This window comes from Diabrotica undecimpunctata, chromosome 1 (genome assembly GCF_040954645.1).
Source record: "Diabrotica undecimpunctata isolate CICGRU chromosome 1, icDiaUnde3, whole genome shotgun sequence".
Lineage (NCBI taxonomy): Eukaryota > Metazoa > Arthropoda > Insecta > Coleoptera > Chrysomelidae > Diabrotica > Diabrotica undecimpunctata.
Genome location: NC_092803.1, coordinates 126,601,592 through 126,617,820, shown reverse-complemented (window position 1 = coordinate 126,617,820; position 16,229 = coordinate 126,601,592). Strand labels below are relative to the sequence as shown.

The following is a 16,229-nucleotide window of genomic DNA, read 5'->3' as shown; positions in this document are numbered from 1 at the left end:
TTTAATTTATTCGTCAAAATCATCTTAAATCCAAAAAAAATTAGTTTGATTGAATAGGTATATTAAAATAAATGTAGTTTCGCATTTAACTAATAAATATTCTAACGTTCGCCTCTTATTAATTGTCAAAAAAGTTGACGTTGACGTAAAAACAATTAGAGAATTGAAAAACGTCAACTTTTTGACAAGTAACCAGAGGCAGAGGTTTTAATATTTATTAATTAAATGCGAAACTGCAAATTTAGTATTTATTCATCAAAATGAGCTTTAACTCAAATAAAATTAGTCTGGTTGAATAGGTATGTTCAATACCATTCAAACTAGGTATCACTTGCCATAAAGTCCTATTTAAAATCATCTGTCACAGTGGCGCTATAACGTCATCTGTCACTATTACGTCACTTGTTATGACTAGTTAAGAAGCCTACGTCAGTTTATTACCTCCCTTCATATTTCACTATTATAAGTATAACCGTTCAAAAGATACCAGGTGGGAACGGACTTTTGACTAGCACTGTATATTATATATTTTAAAGTAAACGACTTTAAAATGATATTGTCAATATTGCTGAGTTGCGTTCCTGGGACGATTTTATTGTAAGATAGTTTCATTCCATTACATGAAATCAACTTTAACTTGAGAATATCATAATTAGAGCCACTTCTTTGAATTTTCTCTTTTTACTATCTGTTTTTTTAGGACTACACTTAATCGTTCGACTGAACCCTATGTTCATTTTCCCATGCGTGTTTACATATTTGAGATCTATCAAATTCTTTATTTTTAATATAAGATTGATGTTCACCTATTTTAACATTAAACGTCTAAATAAAAATGATCGCATTCACAAGGTAGTTTATAAATACGATTCTTTGTTCTTTCTTTTTCATTGTTAGGTTTAGTTTTAGATAAAATAGATCTCAATAAGTTTGTTGTTTTGAATGTTGTTGAAATCTTGAATTTATTTCCAATCGTTTTAAGTTTTTCTGATAATCCTTTTATGTATGGTAATGTTATTTTCCTCGTATTATTCCTTTTGTATGCTGTAGGATCCCGTTTTAAGTTGTTCTGTTCCATTCGGTCGATTGTTGAAAATTCCTTATTTATAAACGATAAAGAATAATCACTTTTTAATAAAACAGATGTTAACAAATGTTTCTCCTCTAAGAACGAATTTTCTTACAAATTTATAATAATTATAAAAATAGTAATTGCACTTAATGTGTTTGCATGTTTTAGATTACTTTTCTTTTATGTACATAAACATAAAAATTCTGGTTTTATGGAATAAATATCCACCTTTATATTTTTATAAACTACAGTTAATCAGAAAAGGTTAAAATGTTTGCTCTTGTTGCCCATCAGTCTGTAACACTTTCTCGAATGGATGCAATAAAACGACAAGATATATATCCGCCCTTTTCATCGGCAACAAACCGGAAGGCGGTGTAGTATGCACGGTAACGTATATCAATATGAACTATTTCTGAATCGACTTAAAGTAAGCAGTCTCATAAATAGCAGATACATGGTCTTGGAAAAACACTTAACGCACCTAGACTTCTCCAATGTCTTTTTCTTTTTAGATCTCACTAAAATATCTCGAGCTAAGAAAACTTCATCGGGCCACATACCGGCACTTGAAACACAAATTATACAGGAAGAGTCAATAGTTTGCAAAATGAATGTCTTTAATACCGCCGGTAACTTTATAAACAAAATAAAAAGAAAGTCAGAGAGTCAGTAAATTATTATATTATAATTTTTTAATGAAACATTGAGATATCGATGAAATATTAATTAATAAGCAATTCATAAATTTTTCAAGATCTACAGAAATATTTTTTTATCGCAACTTTGGCAAAGATCAGCATTTTCAAAAATTATTCTTGAAAACTTTTAGATTTTCCCAATTCACTTCCGTGTTTTCGTATAATGGAAACTGTCTCCTACTAGATTAAAGTAATTCTGGCCGCTACTATTGATCTAAATTTGTGGGGTGAAATGTTTGCGCGCGACTTAAATTATGGGGAATACACTTCCAACGTGAATGGGAACTAAAATTGTTACCCTCACAAATTTATATCAATGTAGTGAAGAGAATTACTACCTAGAATGAGAAATTATTCATTAAGTAGAAATAGTGATCTAGTCAAATTACGTTAGTTGCAGCAGTTGAAGAAAAAATACGAAAAAGCTTACACTAAGACCGAAGAAGAAAAAAAGGAAAAGATAAGTGGTTAAAGGTAGAAAATCTGAAAGGTAAGTAACAAATTCAGAAAAGTAGATTGGTTGACCTAGACGATGTTGAGATATAGTAAGTACTACTAGATATCAAAGAAAATAATGTAGAGAATTGAAAGAGGAAACTAAATAAGAAAACATGTAAGCTAATAGAATTTTTTTCTTATTATAAACTTGGACGTTTAGTCATCCAGCCAGACACATATGGCATATAAGGTTAATTTGTAGTGTGTATGTGTGCGTTGAGTAAATGCCTTGTTACTAAGTATAGTCAGCTTAGTTATCTTCACAAATCATCGCTTATTATATCCGAACGACTGCGGTATCTCGGGTGAGTACCGATCCGACAAAGAAAATAATTATTTTTTTTTAATATAGCTTTCCATCCAAAATATATAAAAAATAATAAACGTACACGGTCTTCAAATAGAAACTTCCGAACATTGACAGTTGGTAGCGGTCATATTGTTGACGCTGCATCTGTCAAATTGGCTGTCATTTATTCAGTCAGTTTTGCCAAGTCATCGTGGATGGGTATAGCGTACACCAACACGTGCAAATGATACAATTATTTTATCAAAATTGCTGTTCTGTTCGAGTAACATTCCGCGCGCGTCGCCCATTTTACTGTGCCATAATGGTCGGGGCGGACATTTCAATGTTATATTCCATACATAATGATATCGAGAAGCATTTCTAAAGTATAAAAAATGTCGATGATAAATCACACACAATTTCTTTTATCTTTTATTTAAATTTAAAGATAGGAAGCACTTAAATTAAAGACCCTATATATTTGACTATTAATTATATAATTTGTTACATCGTTTAACTTGCTAATTTTATTATGAAACTACAAGATCTCATCGTCATTGCTTATTCATCAAATGTTTACTGGCTATCATCAGTAAAGCAGTTTATAAAAAAGACCTTTTTAATGAATACATTTATCCAAAAATACACTTAGAAATTAAAAGCATGAGACTTACAGAAGTCTGTATATATAATAACGGTAGAAAACAATGTAGCCCAACGGCTAGAATCGGAAGGAATGATGATATTACATGCATACAGTATATAAGTTTTTTTCAGGAAAAAATGTATCGGATTTGGATTTATGATTACCTTTGTTACTATCATTCCTATATTTTAGTATTATATTTTCCCTATAAATACACTTCAAACAAACAGACGTAAAGTCAATATGCAAGCAAGTAAGAGATTTAAATCAAAGAATAAGAGCGAACCGAAAAATCGAGTAAAATAATATTACTTTAAGGAGTAGTTTACAGACTTTCATTAATTCTTATGGAGAAAAAAATGATGTCAATAGAATTCAGAACTTTGAAAAATGTATTGCTCCTTCACTGACATTCCAAACTCAAGATATTAATGTATATTATCGTCAATAAAAAAATATTTTGACCATAATTCTTGACACAGTCAGGAATATTTCTATGCTCTTAATCGGCTTAGATAAAACATTTCAGTTAATTTGTATAGCTTATAATAATTTTTAAACTTGTGAATAAATGATTAAATAATAAACAAGTAATTTAAACTATATATTTTAATATTTTTTTAAAAATGATAATGATAATAAATAGGCATGATAAACATCATTAACCCATTAACGGCCGAGACAATAAACAAAGAGAAATTTGACAATTGATTTATTAGATTGGATTAAAAACACATAAATTAAGACTAATTTACAACCAAAAAGAATTTTTTTTTCTCATGAAAGGAAAAACAGGTGGGTGCGTATACGCACCTTTGGCCGAATACGCATACAATTTTTAAAAAAGGAACATATTATATCTTAACTGTAAATTAAATTTTAAGATGAAAATTTTCGAAACATTCGGGGTGTAGATGCACTGTACACTTTTTACATAAATAAATAGTATTACTTTTGCACATCCGACATTTTCTTCTTGCACTATTATCGTCTCTTTTTATAATGTGGCCAATATTGTCGAATCTAGTTTCATCTGGTAAAGCAAATTTAGATGGACGTCCATATACTGAGTTTGACAATGATGTAGCGGTTTCTTCACTATTCTCTGCATGTCCACTATATTTTAGTAAGTTAAGAACCAATCTTGAACGAAACTCCAGTTGGGAAATTTTAGAATCATTCGCAATTTTAAAAATTTTCCAACTATTTACCACCATACTGTCAATCATGTTAGTAAACAACGGCCACCACCACTTTTTTCCTCTTATTTTAATACGGTAATTCGCAATGCCATTATCATGCAGATCCACTCCACCCATGTATTGGTTATATTGGTGAATTACATTAGGCTGAGGGATAAGAATTTCTTTGTGTTCTTTACGGTTATAACGTTTAGTTTGCATAAGGGGTAAAACGTCACATGTATTTGTCATTACAGTCACTACTGAATTATCGTTCCATCTTGTCACCAAAACTTCTAAATTGGAATCGAATGCACATGTATATGAACCTCTTTCCTTTTTTTTTCATAATTTTGTTTTCTTCTAGAGGACACTTAGCAGTGCGATTTTCCCTTACTGTTCCTGTTGCAAAGAATCCTTTTTCTTTCAATAGTCCAAAAAGACCATATGACGTAAAGAAGTTGTCGAAAAAAACCTTATGTTGCTGTGGGATTTTAACTATCGAAAGTAAATTCAAAACAACTGCCGTTCCTAAGCTAAAACTATTATCTGTTTTCTCAGTTTTTCCGCCATATGGAATAAATTTGAACAAATAACCAGTATCAGAACATAAACACCATAGTTTAAAACCAAATCTAACAGGTTTTCCACGGATGAACATTTTGCACGAATGTCGCCCGAAATATGGAACCATTTCCTCGTCAATGGAAAGATTTTTTGCAAAGACTCCAAATTGTGCAAACTTTCGGTTAATTATTTCAAAAATTGGTGACAATTTTGCAAATTTATCATTTTTATTCAGTAAGGTGTTATCTGACAAATGTATGTTCTGTTTGATTGAACGAAATCTATGTCAGCTCATGCTTTCTCTTACAATGTGCACTTCTTTATCCTCATCCTTCTACCAATACATATCAACTTGAGGCAGAGTGTGATAACCAGATAATATACATATGCCAATAAATTTTTTTAAATCTGTATCATTCATTTCAAAATCGTGACGGTTATTCTGCGATGCATAAATATTTGTAAAATATCGAATGCTCTCACTTACTTCTTTATCAAAAAAGAGTGAAAAAACTTCAATAGGTGACTTGCCTCCATGGTTGGCTTTTATATTTTCTAAATATCGATCAGACTGATGTTGAATTACTGCCGAGTACGAAGGAGTATCTGTTTTTACCCAACTTGGGACAAATTTGCATTTATTATTTTTGCCTGGTTCTTTCTTTAGACGTTTTGATCTTTGGTTCAGAGGAATATCATCATCAGAATCGTCAGAATTCCCATTCACTTGTATTTCATATGTACCTGCAATATCTGTTTTTATTCCTTCTTCACCAATAACATTATCATCAATGTCTTCCACATCGGAAATTTCATCTGTTTCCGGTGGCACATAAACCACATCAACTGAGTCAGCATTTTCACAGTCTGAGTCTTCTTCTAACAAAGCCATTAACTCTTTAGTAGTTAGTGCCCTCTTCATTTCATATTTCGAGAATTTACTAAAATAAACAAAAAAACTACTACTATATACACTCATTCATATGATAATAATTTAGCTTACCTCATTTCAACTTATATGGAATATAAAACAAATAAACACAAGGAAACTTTCAAACTGATTTAAGTCAAGAAAATAGCAAATATAACGTTTACAGCACACAGCAATTTTATAAATAGTGAATGAAGTGTATTGACTATTGACGAGATCGTAATTTCAGATTGTTTAGTCTACGAAAAAAATATAATATGGTTTCGGCCAAAGGTGCGTATACGAATCCATCGTATAAACATGCAATTATAGACCTTATTTTTAAAGTATGAATGAAAAGTTTTTAGAATAATAAAAATTTCAACATATTTTTATAATTATAGAATACAAAATATGAATTAAGTTTATAATTAGTATCGGAAAAAATTTTTGTATGAAGATGTGCATAAATCTTTAAATTATGCAAAATTATAATAATCTTAAAATATTTAAAAAGTAATATTTTTGTCAAAAGAAAAATGATACTATATACCTCAATCTATTGAGATGTTACTTCAATAAAAAAAAAACATTAAAAAAATTATTTTCGGGCCAAAAAAAAATTAACAATAAAGGTTGCGTTTACGCACCTTTGGCCGTAAATGGGTTAATTGGAAGGATAGCAAAAATTTCGAATCGTACTATTTATAAAAATAAACAAATAACTAAATAGGATTGTGAATTATTTGCAATAAATGGATATTTACTAATCCAAGATAATTCTTATCTAAGAAGGACAAATTGTGTAGTATGTGTTCCAACCACATACATGTATTATTTAGTTTGATTAATCGTAGGAAGCTTTTTTCTCTCTACACTTTGACCTAGTGAGCACTCTTTTGTGACTACACTATTCTTAGTCCACATATAGGACAATTTACGGTGTGTAAAAAGATATTAAGTATATAGCGTCTGTTGAATTAAGATTTATTGTCTTTAAAAAAAAATTATACAGGTTCTCTGAAAATTATATTAGCAATTTCATAGTACCAATATACCAAATGAAATCAATACGGTCGCCAGGAATTCACCAAACAAACACGACGCTAAAACTATTACAAAACGCTTCTCGTGCCCAGTACATAAGTTGTTTCATTGTATTAACTACAAGAAAAATACAAAAGGGGGCGTTGAACTACATAAGGTAACAAATACTTACTACGAAAAAATATCAATAATAAATGTAATTTTACGACAGTTACGTGAGATTTACTCCATATAGAAAAAGTTCATTGACGAAAAAGAAGAAGGAATGAAGAAGTCTAGAATTTTCGAGATGTCATTGAAAAACCTGAAATGTCTAGTGAAATGTGGAATGTTAGAAAATATAATACATACAGATGTTGTTTACAGTTGGAACATTTGTAATTAATATTTTGAAGTTTATAGTTGTCAGTCTATTAAAGTATTGTAAACAAGTTGGTGTTCAATAAAGTTATTTTCAAAAAATGTAACATTGGTGACGGCGGTAGGATTAAAGAGATATTAAGTTATTGTTAATGGTGAATACGAGATCTAGTGAATTTGATAAATAAATGGATACGTTCGGACCAGAAGCGTAGGGAGGTAAAGGAGAAGCGTAGACAAGCAAAGAAAGAGCTCATGGAGAAGCGTAGGCAAGAAGAGGAAAGGGAGATGCGTATAAAGTAGAGGTACAAATCATAGGTAGATTATCCCAAATTCATGAAAATTTTAAGTTAGATTTAAGTTAAATTACTGGTAGAATAGATAAAATAAAAGAACAACAGAACGATGTAAACACCGATTAAGAAAATAAAATAAAACAGCAAAACAATTTAAAAAATCAAATATTACAACAACAAAACGATTTAAAATTTAATTTAGAAAGACAAATGGTCAAATTAAAAAGAAAAATTAATACCCAAACTTCTTTATCCAATATTGTTTCAGTAACTAATGCCGAATCGGAACAAACAGCTTTAACACCTTCCATAATTAAACCAGGCACAGATACAACTAAAGAGCGTTTCACGTTAAGAAAATAACATTGCGGAGATAGGGCCATGTATTTCTTATGGACGATAGAAGCGCAGCGATGCCACGATAAACACAAGCACGATTCAGGGTTGTATAATTTGTATTTTCGTTTTCACAGACATGAATTAAATTAATGTTTGTTAACGTAATTGAAAAAAAGTGCCCATTCGAAACAAGAGATGAAAAGTAGGGAAAATGATTTTAATTAAATAAATAGTATTTACAAAAGATAATTTTATTTTATCTTATTTTAATTATGGTAACGACAGTTTATTTGTTTTTCGCTAAGAATATCATATACCATGAATCATAGAAATCAGTAGAAAATATTGCTTAGTTAAATCATCCACTTTGCCGGCTATTAAAGATTTAAAAGCAAATAAACGGACCGCTTGGAATGCATATATCTAACTACTAATTGCAACTTAAAATAATACGGTGTACGTATGTCAGCGATTTTATGTCGTTCTCTGAGACTACATAATTATAATAAGGCTTTGTGGTTCTTCAGTTGTTATTCTGAGTTTACAGTTAAATGTTAATTGAAAATGGAAATTCGAAAAATATATCGACAATCTAGTAAACCGCATGCCTGAGAGTTTTGGCAACACTGATCTCCATAAGCCTAATGTTATTTTCTTAACGTGGAACGCTGTATAGCAAAATTTTAAAACCACCCACATTCGATGGTCAAACAGTATGGGAAACTTTCATATCATTTTCAATTCGAAGCTGCGGCTAGAGCAAATTGCTGGACTGAGAAAGAAATGGCAGTTTCCTTGGTAGTAGCGCTTAGAGGACAGGAAGCAACCGGTTTGCAATTTCTTCCACATGATTCACTCAGATATACCACTATCATTCAAACTTTAGAGACAAGATATGGCCAGCAGCATCTGATAATTCGATATAAAAGCATAACGAAGGCCTGCAAGAATATGAATCCGACATTAAAAGATTATTGCATTTGGCGTACCCTCAGGCACCTAAAGATTTTCTGAAACAAATTGGTATATTCATACATGGACTACAGGATGTTGAAATGTAACAAGTTCTTCGATTACAGCATCAATAAACGCTAAATGAAGAACTAATCTCAGTCCAGGAGTATGAAGCGGCGAAAAGCATTTCCAGATCTAGCCCAAAATTAAAGAAATAAGATTTCAAGAAAATAAAAAAGTCACAACCGTAGATAATCAATAACCTATTTTATCCCAATTTTAAGAATAATGCAAAATCTTTCACAAAGAACTCAAAATGAAAACAGAAGATGTTTTAATTGAGGAAGAATGGCGCATTTACAAAACAGTCGCAGAAGCCGATCCCAAGCAAGAAAAGAAGAATCAAAGAATGAGGTCAGAAGGTTGCCTAGATCGACATTCAGAAGCCCGTCACATAGTCCTACTAGAAATACTAATACAACAACAATTATACTACAAAAACATCGTCTAGAAATTACAATAGCATACTTCTAGGTAGCAAGTATTCACTGATTCGATCGCATTTTCCAAATATCTACTTCCACAGAGATAGAGGAGTCTATGAGTTTAAAACTCTAGAATAAAGTCCACGGATAGAACAAAAACCTAATTGTATTGTAATCATAAAAAAAATTAGATAACGAATATCTATGTTTTTGTACAACATAGGAATAACAATTATATTAACTAAGTTTCAAAACATCAAGCTACTAGTTAGCAGCACAGCTTTACACATTTCTCAAAATTTGCTCAAATTCAGTTAGAAACGGTTTGTGTAATAAAAGAATGCAATCCAGGCTCCCATAAAGCGAAAGTTGTCAAAAGCTATTTATTAGACGTTTTTGACTCACTATAGCATGGTGATCGTTAATAGAAATTTACTGACTCACTGTATTCACTTATTAAATCAAAAATCCACTAAACTCAGAAACAAAACGGTATTATTCCATAGACGTAATAATTCGACCGCACAACTGTTTGATATAATTTTTAAAATAATGTGCCAGTCTTAATCAATACTAATCTAATCTAAGTATAGATTATCAATTACTAGCTGTTGCTGCCAAAGTTGTTTCACTCAACATGTTGTTATCAGTTCTAAATAAACATAAATTGATGGGTTAAATTTAAAAATAAAAAAAGCACTTAAGGTACCTGATAGAACAAAGGTTTCATAATATTACTAAAAATAATACCTTTTAAATAGCAAGTCTGATGGAAAGATAAAATGTATTTTGTCCTAGTTGCCTCTAAAAAGGTGACGATTTGATAACTTATTATTTTGGGAGTGCACAATGGAAACCTAATGTGCAGATCCAGATAACAGGATCAACTATAGCAAAGTGATGCTGGCCATACAAGGGATTTAAGGATAAGAATGTATACTACACCTATCAACCCTTTCGTTCACCGTGTCCTCAATTAAAGATAACCTATTCTATAATTTTTTGTATGTAGCTCCATATGTTTCTGCCCTTTAACACATTGTACCCGATAATGGGCATCCTATTCCGTCCGATGAGTACTTGTGCTGCCATCAAACGGCTTTAGAACAAAATATTTAATTTGTTAAAATATAGGTTTCTATAGTTAGTTATGACTGGTGTATACAGCGCCAATTCATTTGAGTTTCTTTTACTTTAAATGTGAACAATTGGTATTGAATGTGTCGCATGGTGTTAATAAATAGTAACATGTGTTAAAAAAAACTATTGTTAATAGCGGTTTTGTTTAAAATTAGCTACCACGGATTTTCTGAAAAGCGTGTACCTACTCGTTTGTAGACGTTGTGAGTCAACGAAAAAATTAATTTTTAGGTAAATATAACCTCATTTTTTGTTGCATATTGTAAAAAATTTAAATATGTTAGAATATGACTAGAAAAATTAGTTCAAGAAGGCCTTTCCTACGAGGAGCTCTTGCGGTTGATCGAAGAAAGGCTATCTGATATTGAATATATAAGTGACCAATCCTAAGATGGCGGTTGGGAAGAACAAGCAAATGAACGTAATAATGTTGAGGAGCAGCTTACAGAACTGGAATTGCAAGATTACGTTGAAGAGCAGGAAGCTAAAGCATCTGAAATCAATAGAGTTTGTTCATGAAGAAGAGGTTGAAGAAGAACCGTAGCCTAGAGTTTCAAAACAAAGTAAAATAAAGAGAATAAATGACATTACCTAAATTTCAGCTGGACTATGATAACTACTTTAGTAATTATAATGTATCGCAATATTTGAGAGAAATGCACATTTACGTTTCTGGTACAGCTAGAGCTGATAGGTTCCAGAAGCCACCATTTTTGTCAAACCGCGAAATAAAGCAGAAAGGTAGACGATCATGCCAAAAATTAATTAGTGGTGATGAAGAGGTAATGACAAAATGGTTTGACAATAAACCCGTTACAATGGCATCCAACTATATGGGCATTAGCAAAAAAAGATGAATGCACATGGTGGGACAAAATCCACAAAAAATATGTTCAAGTACAACGACCTGAGGTTACAAAAGCTATAATACACACATATGAGGCGTAGATAAGATACATTACCTTATAACGTTGTACAGAAATTCTATGAGAACAAGGAAATGGACGCTAAAACTGTTTGCCTGTGCAATTGATTTATCATGTGCCAACGCTTGGCTAGAGTATAAGGCTGTGGTTTTAGGTGTTTAGAAGAAAAGGATTCTAGATTTTATACATTTCAGAGCTCAGAAGTTCTGTTGAAAAACATGAAAACGTCGGGTCCATCAACTCCGAAGTGTACGTGTACCGTAATTGAAACGCACTGTGTCAAAGAAGTACGATTAGATGGATTTCATCATTGGCCCATACACGATGATAAGTAAATTGCCTGGTTGTAAGGGCAAATCACGAATGACATGCGGCAAATGCAGTATTCTTCTCTGTGTAAGTAAAGAAAAAAATTGTTTTGTAAGATACCATACATTACTTATTGAATAAAATACGGATTTATTGTTTTTGTTATTATTAAAAAAAATATCTAATATTTTTACTCCATTGGCTCACGATGCCTTCAAAAGCATTGCAAAAACTAATATCAAAAATTCGCAAAAAAATTTTTCTTTTTTTGTTGCAAATATCAGATTTTTAGCTTAAATGAATTTAATTCGTGAACGAAAGGATTAACAGTGTTATATAAAGAAAATGGTTTTCGCAAAGGCCTAGGAACACGTGAAGCTCTTTTTTCACTTAATATACTAATACAAAGATGCCTGGACGTCAATCAAGATATATACGCATGTTTTATTGACTATAATAAAGCATTCGATAAAGAACGACATAAACATTTAATGAATGTCCTGAAATCAAAGAAGATTGACTACAATGACTGGAATAAAGATAAATGGAGTTCCCATTAACAACATTAGATATGCGGACGACACTGTGATATTAGCCGAAAACATTGAAGATCTTCAGAGACTGGTGACCAGAATAGCAGAGTATGTAAAAGAGTATGGTCGTACAATGAATGTCAAGAAGACGAAATTTATGAGAATATCGAAAACTCAAAGAAATAACGAGAATCTTCTAATAAACGAAACCAACGTCGAACAAGTGGACAAATATGCATACTTGGGAACAATGATTAACTCCACAAATGATTACAATCAGGAGATAAAAATAAGAATAGAAAAGGCTAGAGCAAATTTCAACAAAATGAGAAGAGTTCTATGTACCAGGGATTTAAAACTGGAACTAAGAGTTAGGTTGGCGAGGTGCTATGTTTTTTCGACTTTATTTTATGGAATGGAATCTTGGACCTTGAATGCGACATCAATGAAAAAACTGGAATCATTTGAGCTGTGGGTGTACAGAAGAATTCTGAAAATATCATGGACAGAACACGTCACAAACAAAGAGGTTCTGGGAAGGATGAACAAAGAAATGGAAATTTTAAATTCAATAAAAACAAGAAAATTAGAATATCTCGGACATATTGCACGTGGAGAGAAATACACCTTGCTACAACTGATTATGCAGGGAAAGATCCAAGGAAAGAGAAGCATAGGGAGGCGTAGAATGTCATGGTTGCGCAACCTGAGAGAGTGGTACGGATGTACATCAAATGAACTTTTCAGAGCAGCCGTCTCAAAAGTCCGAATAGCTATGATGATTGCCGACCTCCGCCGCGGAGATGGCACTTGAAGAAGAAGAAGATACAGAAAATACTCAGATAATTGCAGATTCCTCAAATAATTGTAAATTATTAAGAAGACATATACGTAATTTAACAACGAATCTGAAATAGCCATCCACAGCTTGTACTCATAGTACTGCGGAGCATTGACTTTTAAAAAACGGAAAACTATCATTACTACAGAGGAAGTACAAGCTAGCATAAGCTGAGCACTTAAATGGATTTTTTGAAGTCAATACAAATCTAAAATAGAGAGTCTTACTAGACAATGTATGTTCCCAAAAAGATTCACATACCACATCCAACGATATTGCTGTAATCCCTTTCACAAATATGTCTCGTTTGTCTCCCCTCATGTATGCTGGCCTTGCTCTCCTACTCTTAACGGGGACTGATACTCAGCTACATTTTTCTTAACATACCTATTGATTTTGAACGTTCTGTCGTAGTCCAGTCGTCAGAGATTTGGCTGAATTTCGCTGAGAATGTCAATTTTTTGACCCCCAAAAAGTTGCAAAAAAGTCGATTTACCAAAAATCTGTACGTCGTAGAAACAAATGTTTCAAATAAAAAATGAAGCTGAGATAATTCTGAACAAAAATGTTTATTAGCATTTTTGGTATAGAATGAACCGTTTTTTCAGAAACAACGCTTAAAGCGACGCTTGCAAATTTGTATCAACTCGACTGTAAAAATTCGATATTTTTTTATTGACAAAAATCAAAATGCCACAAGTTCCAACCCTTTTGATACAATATTTTTTGAAATGCATGGATACCGAAGCAGTATTACAGCAGAAACATTTGTGAAGAAGCAGGAATTTTTTACCGAAGCCTGAACATATCGAAAGCACGCGGTAGTCTGAACAGATCTTTAGTGTATACGTGAGATTTCTTCAGACTTTTCCAGATTTTTGTTCAATAATTTCGAATTATACAGCTAGTTAAACTTAGTTATAGTCCTCCTCTATAACACTTAAAATCCACTGGTGAAAGTCAAGCGTAAACCTTTATTCATAATAATGGTTTTTATATTAAGACAAGTTAGGAATATCTACAACTGGTAGGTACTGTTGTTCATTTTAGGCTTCAGACATAGATTTAGGATGATAGCAAGAAACATAAAGTAGTGAGAAGAAAACTATATATAAGACACAATCTAATTCTAAACAACAGTTAGACCAAAGTCGATTTAAAGTAATTTTTCAATTCTCACTTTCAAATACAGCTGACTGATCGTCTATGGAAACCAGTTCGATAATAAACGTGACAACATCGCCATAAACAAAAGAATTCGACCCTCTATCTGTAGTGATCTAAATAGTAATTTTCTTGCACTCACCTGACCATGTTGGCGGCCTCCATTCTATCGTTGGGCACATCGTGGGAGGACTCAGTTTTCGAGGACTCTTGTTGTTTTATGCCCTCTTCACGTACCGCATCCGGTCGCCTGTCAGACCCACTACGAGATACGGGGTGCGATTGCTTTACTTCTGCTAGAACAATAATTAAAAGCATTTAATTTTCAGTTTGGGAATTATTTGAATGAATATTCAATGGAGATTAATTTAGCCCTTATTCGAGTCTTATCGATGAAAATTAATTCTGATCGCATAAAGTGAGATTTATATCTATATTTTGCTCTAATAAACAATATTAAAAATTAGTTTCCTACACTTATAATCGTAACTTTTGGGTAGGGATTAATTTAGCACTTATTCGTATTATCGATGAACACTCGGTATAATCGAATACAGCGCGATTTATATCTACATTTTGTTCGAATAAACTTAGTAAACAATGGTTACCAATGGAAATTGATCAATCTCGAGGATTTTTGTCGATAAATTATAGTTAAGGTATTAGTAGGGCATTAAGACTAACACGATAAGACAAACTATGTTGGTTACTTTTGTTATTACTCAAAATAAATGGCTACTTATAATAAATATGGTATTATTTATCGGTTACTTTCTAATACAAATGGAAAACTAAATTACGACTTACATCAGTGTTATTGACTTAAAAACATTTAAAAGGCCACTTCCAGAAAATGCAACCTCTAACAATTCCTAATAGACAAAGCAGAGTTTGAAAACCCAATACATTGAAATTTCCATTAAACATCAATTATCTGACATGCTTCTAGGAACAGAATACACACGAGAATCGGGAACTTATCTAAAATTATCGTTCGAGGAAACTGGAAGTTTCAAGAACATCAAAAGCATAATATTCAGTATGTAGACGAGACACTTGTGAACTAACAGATTTATGTACGTTGATAGCACAGAAACACAGAGTCGGAACATTAATCGTTGTTAACAGTATTCAATATACTGGTGCAAAAATTTTGATCCATTAATATTTCGAATAATAACTTACAAGCAGCAAATCAATTTTCTTGTTGCCATATAAATTTAATATAATAAATTTGTTGCCATCAATTTGATGTTAAAAGAGGTACGTGTTAAAATGTGTTGCTTTATTTGCACATTAAATATTTCATTTAATTGCTATATTCCAATGGCTTCAATAACTACGGAAGCTTTAAGGGCATTGGAGTAACGTATTGATTTCAAAAATCTGGTGATTTAGTCATTAGACCGTCAAAAAGGAGTCTAAAGTCAAGGAATGCAATTAATACAATACTATTGTGGATAGAATAAGCTATCGGGGGATTGAGTTGTAGTTGTAGTTTTTAAGTTTCGATAACCGTACGGACTAGGTTCTAGTAGATAGAAGTTCTATAGCGGGAGCAAAGACGCATTCAATGAATATTAAGAAGAAATGGGCATGAACTCAATATGAATTGTCCAGCTTCAGTCCCGATCCCAATCAAATCAACCTTATCATAAATATATCATATATCATATCAAAAATTTATAGTATACTTTCTTTATATTGTATGTATATTAGGTTTTTCTTTTCTATTTAAAACAAAGATCTATCTAATAAAGATCTATCTAATATTTATTTGCCGCGAAAGGTTCAGAATAAGCGATGAAATACTAGACTTAAATTAAAAAATAAGGTAAAAAATATATTCTTACAAAAGTACATTTTTTATGTTACGCAGCCATAGCATTTGTCATCTGCCACGACCGCATGTTCTTATTTTTACTTCCATTATTAGTTGAAGGAAGTCTTTTGTGTCTAAATATATGTCCC

General features: G+C 31.9%; 1 protein-coding gene across 8 annotated transcripts in view; it reads right to left on the bottom strand.

Annotated features, from left to right (window-relative positions):
• RhoGEF2 (Rho guanine nucleotide exchange factor 2) overlaps positions 1-16,229 on the bottom strand; it is a 498,291-nt gene that overhangs the window by 122,230 nt on the left and 359,832 nt on the right. For 7 of the 8 annotated variants that reach the window (XM_072519486.1, XM_072519503.1, XM_072519501.1 and 4 more), the window contains one exon: positions 14,401-14,554. In XM_072519486.1, coding sequence (XP_072375587.1) covers positions 14,401-14,554 — 154 coding nt within the window. The remainder of the gene's footprint in view (positions 1-14,400; positions 14,555-16,229) is intronic. The other variant, XM_072519489.1, reaches the window with a different exon arrangement.